The 8,163-nt window shown below is 43.9% G+C and overlaps 1 protein-coding gene across 2 annotated transcripts in view; it reads right to left on the reverse strand.

Moving 5' to 3' along the window:
* The window catches only part of LOC111657297 (A-type potassium channel modulatory protein KCNIP2), an 84,386-nt gene extending 78,819 nt beyond the window's left edge, over nucleotides 1-5,567 (reverse strand). The window contains exon 1 of one of the 2 annotated variants that reach the window (XM_023409407.2): nucleotides 5,204-5,567. In XM_023409407.2, coding sequence (XP_023265175.1) covers nucleotides 5,204-5,276 — 73 coding nt within the window. In that variant the 5' untranslated portion in view covers nucleotides 5,277-5,567. The remainder of the gene's footprint in view (nucleotides 1-5,203) is intronic. The other variant, XM_023409408.2, reaches the window with a different exon arrangement.
* Between the last annotated feature and the right edge of the window lie 2,596 nt (nucleotides 5,568-8,163).

Here is an 8,163-nt window from a genome sequence, read left to right on the forward strand (position 1 = left end):
GGGTCAGGGAGGGTGTTCGCCACAATGGACAATGGGAAAGCTATGAAGTGAAGGCTATGGTATGTGGAGGCAGACACAGACAGGAGACAGGAGGGGGCACTTGAAGGAGAAACGGGATGAAAGTGAGACGCTGAAGACGCTGCTCGAGACAGAAATATATATGATGTTATTACATAATCTGATCCGCGAGATTTGAGACAGAGGAAGCGGGAGGAGTTTGATAGAGAAAAAGAGAGAATGAGAGTGCAGCTCAAGTGGGGACTGTCAGTCAGATTATTTAGAAATATAGTGGAGACATTAGGAAGGAGGCGGGGGAGGATGAACGGGCAATTATGTAAACTTCTTTATTTCCGCATGCAAACATACCTTCAGAGGCACAAATCTGAACGTCAAGACGAGCTCAGGTGTCAGATGGGCAGCTCTCGTATCATTACAGGACTACACTGATGGATGGGAGTTGTCCATTAACAGGATAAGATTGGCAGGAAGAGCTTCTGTAACAGGGCAAACAGACGCCTGCAGACTACCGAAGAGCATCGCCGGGATATACCTGGCAAACGCAATACTGTCTGCAACCTAATTCATCATCTTGCACTTTGCTCCTGTCCTTCCTTTGCCCCTATCCTTCCTTCCCGTCTTTCATTATTCCTTCCTTTTATTCCTCCATCAGTGATGTAACCAATGTGACAGTTAAGCCTAATGTGAACCACTCCCGGCATTCCTCCATGCAGGAATCCAGTCATTTCACATCAGCAATTCTGGCACCTCCAGGAGAAACCCGGGCCCGGGAACCCAGAGAGGATCCCTGATGAGGCAACGTGTGTCACACATGTCCTGGCACATCAGATGACACATTGAATCAAGGATTTTAATTAGTGCCAGTGGCCGTTACGATTCCAGCTGCAGCAAAAACTGCCATGCCCAGAAGTTGACTCTAGGCTAAACTCCCTCTGACAGGCTCAATTATGAAGGCAATATTTGCCCTGGAATTGGCTCAGTCTCGCAATTGTGAATTATCATTTTCACCATGGGGGGGGGCCCGGGTGTGTGTCATGTGGGTTCCAGACCAACTTATACCCTTCACCTCAGCACGTCTACCCTCTCTCTCGGCTATCTTCCTTGTGTGAGAGGTCTTTTCTGACTTTAAGCCTGGCACGCCTCTGAATGCCAATACTTTTAACATCGCTCATTAAGAGCTACGTGTGTGAGAAACGAACTGTCCAGATGAATCAATGGCGAAACATCTCTCCTTGAGCTGAGAGCTGCGTTAGACAAGTCAACAGTGGGGGAAGTTCAACATATTTGTTAAGTTAGGTCAAGTAAAAATAATTCACGTCAAACAACATATTGAGTTGATTTCTGTGCAGCCACACACACCACAGATTAAATTATTTTAACACCAACAATAATGAAAATTATGCTTTGTCTGTGTGTGTGTGTGTGTGTGTGTGTGTGTATTTGCAGTGTGCATCTATAGGATTGTGCTGACTGTTGGGAAGTTAGCGATTAGCTCACTTTGCCAAGAACGAATATCCAGACACACACACAAACATGACAGTTTGTACACAATATTATCGTCTATCTGAGGGTGTCTGTCCCTTGTTTACACATTCATAAACTTAAATTCCCTGTTTTCTTGAGTCCTTCATGCAGATGTTTCAGCTACACTCAGATGACTTTCAAATGATCTTTTCCAAAACAAAGAGTCTGACTGTACCTCAGAACAAACACGTTCACTTTTGTCCATAAAACTTTAGAAAATGGTGAAAAATCTGAAGTGAAATTTCTCAGAGCCCAAGGTGACCTCTACCTCTACAAGTGTCTTGTTTTATCCACCACAGAGTCCAAAAGCAAAATATATTCAATTCACTATCATACTATGGATACCATCAAATATTCATATTTGAGAAGTTGGAACCAAGTTTTTGGTCTTTTCATATAAAAAAATGAATTACAGGATTAATCATCAAAATCGTCATAGATCAACTTCTTGTCCAACGACTAATCATTTCACCTCTAACCACGGGACAGATTACTCTCAAAAGTGGCTGTAAATATCCCTCCAAACTCAGACATTACTTTATTTAAGTTTTGATTTAACAGGACATGAGATACATCAAAAGATTTGATGTGTCTAAAGAATTTGAATTCAATTAAAAAAAAAAAAAACCTCATCTTCTTCACCCGTACATAAGATGATGCACAGTTTGAGTGTCAGACAGAACAAAGGGATGATTGGCAGACTGGCTGACAATTACTACTGATTTAGCCTCTAGACAATATTGTGGACGTGCGGTGAAGAGAAGGGATCATGACGAGGTTGTGATAATAGCCGCATGTGCATATGTGGAGAGAAGCCATTGTGTGTGTGCTCATTCGTGTGTGTAGGTGATATGATTCCTCTTGAGTGTGGCTTGTGAGGTGGAAGAGGAGATTACTGCACCACGCTTCTATAATTACCTCTCATCTCTCAGCCGGTGCTCTTAAACACAACAGGGAATGCCAGGCTACCACACACTCCAGCACAGGCACACACGCACACAGTGGGGCGCAACCTCTGTACAATGTAGCAGGCTGGGAGCCAGTTATTTCTAGAGGGTTACATTTCACTCAAATGGGGATTGGAGACCACCCACACTACCTTTAAGCAACGCTGGTCAGCTTTGCTTCGAGGCACATGCACATGCACGCGCGCGCACTCACACACAAACACATTTTCACTCTGTCGCACACACAAGTTGCTTGTAAGTAAGAAGAATGACTCACCTGATCTTCCCACAGAAAAAAAAAACCCACTTAAGAATCCATTCTCAAGTCATGCACTCACATCACACTATATACTTTTTCATTTTAGTTGGGATTATGCAGAAAAAAACACCAGTCACCTGCCCTTTCACTCTGTCTCTCTGTCTCTCTCTCTCTCACACACACACACACACAGACACAATATAATGTCTCACTTTACAGTCAACTACTTCTATAATATATATTTAAAAAAATGCCATAAACAAAAGACCAGCAGTTTTTCTCCACAGCTTTAGCTTCATTCATTTCACTGACTCTTATTGGCAAGAGCCAGCCTTAATAACCATACAACTATCAGGACTAAGTATGTTTAAGAGTTGACAGCGTCTCACAAAGATGAATTAACCATGGAATTCACAGCTTTGAAGAAGTCATTAAAAGCTATGCCAGGAGAAAATTGCTCCGCCACACTGGATGACTTGGTCGCACTCCCTCTCCCCTTGGCTCAACTCTTTAAAAAAAGCAGCATGATTTCTTGTGGACAGACACAGGGGGCCATCTCAACAAGACTGAAACACAGTGAAGAGTCAAAAAGAGAGTTTATATTTAAATCACTGAAAGTTTCATCTCCTCCACTGTCACATTCGCTAATGATCTCATAGCTGGGCGTGTATTATATCATAATCTGAAAGTGAATCCAGAGCCAAAGGTGAAGCTATAAAAGAAAATTCAGGCAAGCTGCTCCAGAGTGTGATGTGGAGCCCATGAGAAGCTCCGCCAAGCTCACCGTTTGTCCAAGCATGACGGTCAGCACACTGAGTGGGTTGGTTGACATGACTTACAATACCAATGTGTTGAGTTGTGAAGCCTGATGGATGTTTTTGAATTCAGCAGAACATATTCTTCTTCTTTGTGTGTGTGTGTGTGTGTGTGTGTTTTTTTAACTCTCAGCAATAGACTGTAGAAAAAAAGTGAATCTGCTGCTTCTTAACTCACCCACACATACATACCCACACACATGCTTTGAAAGAAAAAAAATCCACAGATGAATTCAGCAGAAGATGCCCACATACTTCATGTCTGTTGCACATCAGCACACACGGTGTCATTGAGACACCTTGCAGTCATTTTGTAATTTCGGATGCATTCAATTTGTGACAAAGCACCGCTTAGCTGCTAATGCGTGGACGAGTGCAAATGAGATTCTAGTGTCCCCGTCGAGCCCGAGGCGCACAGCTGTCTGGCCAGGCACATCCTGCCTCTGCAGGCCTGAGATGTGTTCAGGCATAAAAGCAAACATTTTATTTAGGCAGCTGGCACTTAACGGGCAAACGGTGCTCACATAAGCAGCGGGAGCCTGTGGGCTCTAATATGACAATGGAAGGACGTGGTGACAGGAAAACACCTCGGGGGAGTGCTCGGCTCACAAAGGAGCACATACAGACCACAGGTATGCGCAGATATATCGCTATAACACGGATGTGTGTCAAGTCTCGTGTAATGATAAAGTGGAGATACTGTCATCAGCCCGCTCACCTCAAATACACTCATATACGGAGAGAGAGAAAGCTCAAAATAGGACCAAGTTTATTTTTGTTTGAAACCACAGAGCAGACGCTAGCGAAACGAAATTACGCACAAATTTGCCCCGCTTGAAAATCCACATGGCATTAAGTGTCGCTCAGATGCCTGCTGTGCTTGCAGAGAATAGGCTATCAGAACCCTTCTTTAACCACTACACACAGAGAAAGCTCACACAGACGAGAGAGATTTCTGTCTGAGACTGATAAACGCACCAGAGCAGAGGAATCTGCTCGAGCTCCACAGTGTGGGCATCAGATCGGTCGGACAGGTGTTCTCCAACCCGACAGCGCTTCAAGACAGCGACGCGAAGGTGGTCTCCCATAGCTGAGCCAGGCCAGCAGAATCACAACACATGTTGTCTTTAAATTGTTGACAAGAGTCCAAGCATCATTCACTAACATTACGCACCACATTGACATGCAACACTGACATTAAAAGATTCAATATGTGTATTTTTTTTTCTCCATCCAAATATTGTTTTTCCAACTAGTCGCCCCTTTCTCTTTTATTCCTTTAGAAAAAAGAACTGTATGTATTCCACTACTTTAGTGAGGTAACACAGCAGCTACAGGGATACAACAGAAAAATGGTGTTACCATGGAGGCTGAAAATTAAAGTAAGACTAAGAAAACTTACATATAAACTTACGGTGGCGCACAACTAATAAACAGTCAATATCCATAACAAAAAACATTTAAAAAATAGTTCTTTTTCGTAAGAGAATGAGATGAATGGCGAACAGGTTGTGACATTTCAAAGCCACTTGAAGTTAGATGGATCAGGCTCCTTCCAGATTATCAGCTTGCATATTAAATCTTTTTTTCTGCATAAATCTTACAACATCCACCGGTGTTTCAGACGCCGGTTCACTCACCCGTTAGCTGGTCATAGGATCCGTCCAGCTCTCTGGAGTCCGACAGGCTTTGGTCACGGTTTTTCGCCTTCATTTTCACCCCTGTGCGCCGGAATGTGGAAAACTGTGTGAAACAACCGATAATGTTGCGAATCTGTGAAAACAACAGCGGTGTTGCCGTATGCCCTCGCGGAGGATGGCTACGAGTATGTTGCCGTTAGCGAGTCATATCTGATTTGCAGTAAATCAGAAAAGAGAGCCATTTAAGTCGGTGTTTCCCCGTCTCCGTTTCTGTGTGCGCTCTCGGCATCCACGAGCGGAGTGAACCAAGCGCGCTTCTGGTCGGCACTCTCACTTGGGCTGGCACGCGCGCACGCATACCCTTAAGCACACATACACACGCGCACACAAAGAAGGAGAGAGAAACAATCCTAATATTTGAATTAAATTGATAAAGTGTGGATACTTTTTTTCGGAGATTATAACAAATGTGAATATGACAGTAGTGAGATCCCCGGTGGCATAAAGACATAGAAAGTTAGGCTTCATTGCTGCAGTATATCTCTCTCAGTGGGTTGGTGGTCAGCCTGCCTCTCTGCCATTAATATCACCACCACATCCTCTCCCAGTGCTCTCCACTGAGTCAGAGCAGTGTCAGATGTGTACAGAGACATCAGCAGGAGCAACAAGGAGCACACTGCTGCTGCCAGGCAGAGGTTCTGACTGTATCAGATCTATAAATACTCGCTGGCTCTGGGAAGCCTTGTATCCATCCCTTTTCTTCCTTCTCTCCCTCACAGTGTCTTCGCCTCACTCCTGCTTGCTTACTACACTATGACATTTAATTACAATCTGTCAGACAATCTGTCTTTGATGCCATATTTTTTTCTACATTATATCAGGGTTTGCATCAATAACCCTCCTCCATCCTTCTGTGGATCCGTTCATTCATTCATTCATTTCAGGCATGAAATCCACGTGAACCGTTGCAGTATTTGTCAGTCTGTTACTGCGTAGTGAAGTTATTCTTTTATTTAGATGTCTATGCCCTTTGCCCTGCCAACCACCAGCCCCACACGCTACCCCCTGCTGAAAGAAGGGCGTAAGCTGTAGCGCACTGGGTGCTAGATTCCCTCCTCATTCAATACTCTGCTCAGTCATCCGTGCTGCTCTCTCAGTAATCAATTGACATCTGAATCAGACACATGTCACTGAAAGGATGCTTGTAGTCAGATGGGACTGCCTTAAGTGTCTTATCTGCCATTGAAATTACCACTCAAGCGAACATGTCTCTCATGTTGCAGTCCCATAATTCCTACATGCAAATGCTCCTGGCATGTAGCCCTCGACCTGCCTGTTGCCACGTGGTTCTGCGGTGCAGTTACAGTGAAGTGGATCCATTCTTAAAGAAACAAAGTTGTTGATGAATGTTTGGGTTCTGTAAGAGATGACACGTTGTACTAAAACCAGTCAAGGAAAAACTTCTCAGTCAAGAAGTTTTTCCTATCAAAGACGCCTTGAGAGACTGTGAGTCTGTCACTGAGAACAGATGTCAGCTGTGGAAGTCATGCTGGTTATAACAGACTCTAAGGGCATCAGTGTATTTTTCAATTAAGTGCTTATGGGATCGTTCAACAGCGCCGGAGGCCAAAACACTGTTAATGTTGAGAATGTCCAAAAGTCTAGGCCCTCATCCCCGTTTGCACAGTTCATTGCGTTAAGATTAAAACACAATTTTCAGATGTGGTGTGTTCTACAGTTGATGCTCATTTTCAAGGTGGAATAAAAGATCAAAATCTGAATAAGAGTCTAACTTTGCCACTAACTTCTGCAGCATAATCCACACCGTCCATTACTCACAGTTTAGTGTAGTATAGTATGGCTAAACACTCTGTTTCACAGCAGGTGTGTTTTTGTCACCTGTAACTGATACGAATTGAAGCTGCTGTTCTCTGATTGGGACAAAATTGGAGTCACTCCTATGATTGAACTGGCAATTGTGTAATTTTACAGCACATTTTGAATTCATTTCTTCTTATGTGTTCGCCTTTCATGCTGGCAGACCAAAAGACATGTGGGTTTGACTCACTAAGATTCCTCCTGGGTGAAAATTGCTGTGTTTGCGAGGGCTGATGACACACTGGGAGCACACACAGATTACTTTGGCCTCAGTACATAAGGACAACTCTCTTGGGTCAAATCTCTGATTACTGCCATTTGCTTTTTTTTAATCTGTCACACAACAATAAGAAGCCTTGATGGTGCCTCTCTCCGCTTTGCTTATTTGATGAATCCTCAGGAGCTGCAAGTGGACAAACATCCTGATTTACATTGCCCTGGCCACCAATCTCATTACCATATAGATGCTTACATGGTTTCTTTATCAGTGATCATTTACAGTTTGAGGTGATTTAAGGTCAGGAGGAGTTGGATGTTCCCCTGCTAAGCTTCATTTGAACCCTCCATGCTGCCAATAAACAGGAGGAGGCCCACAATAATCACAGGGCCTGCTTTTTCTGTCATCTAATACCAACAAAATATTTCACAGATACGGACGATTGGATATGGATTGGATTTTTGTGTGTGGTAAATGAAAGGAGACAAGGAGAGGTGGATTCTAAATGAAGGCGAGGGGGAGTGTGCAAGAATGAAGGCAAGGGGAAGCGCAGAGATCGATTCATGGTGAGTTAGAGGGGATTTAGTGATTCAGAGGTAAAATAAAGAGAAACGGAAAATCACTGATGAGGGGGCTGTCTGTTACTGCAGGGGTAAGTGGTGGGGTCGGGACTTCTGGACAAACCTAAATGTGGACGTGCGCATGTCAGAGCTGTGCAGTGACCCAGAGACAACCTTGTTGTATCCTCGAACAGAATAGCAGAAACCGGGCATGACGCCAGCTGGGCAGCGAGGTCTGCTGTTGTTTTGTCCAGGAGGTGCTGTTTGTCTCCATATTTTCAACACCAGGGAACATTGAGGACAAG

Source organism: Seriola lalandi, unplaced genomic scaffold (assembly GCF_002814215.2).
Source record: "Seriola lalandi dorsalis isolate HSWRI2012SDOR001 ecotype SW California unplaced genomic scaffold, Sedor1 jcf7180002054391, whole genome shotgun sequence".
Taxonomy (NCBI): domain Eukaryota; kingdom Metazoa; phylum Chordata; class Actinopteri; order Carangiformes; family Carangidae; genus Seriola; species Seriola lalandi.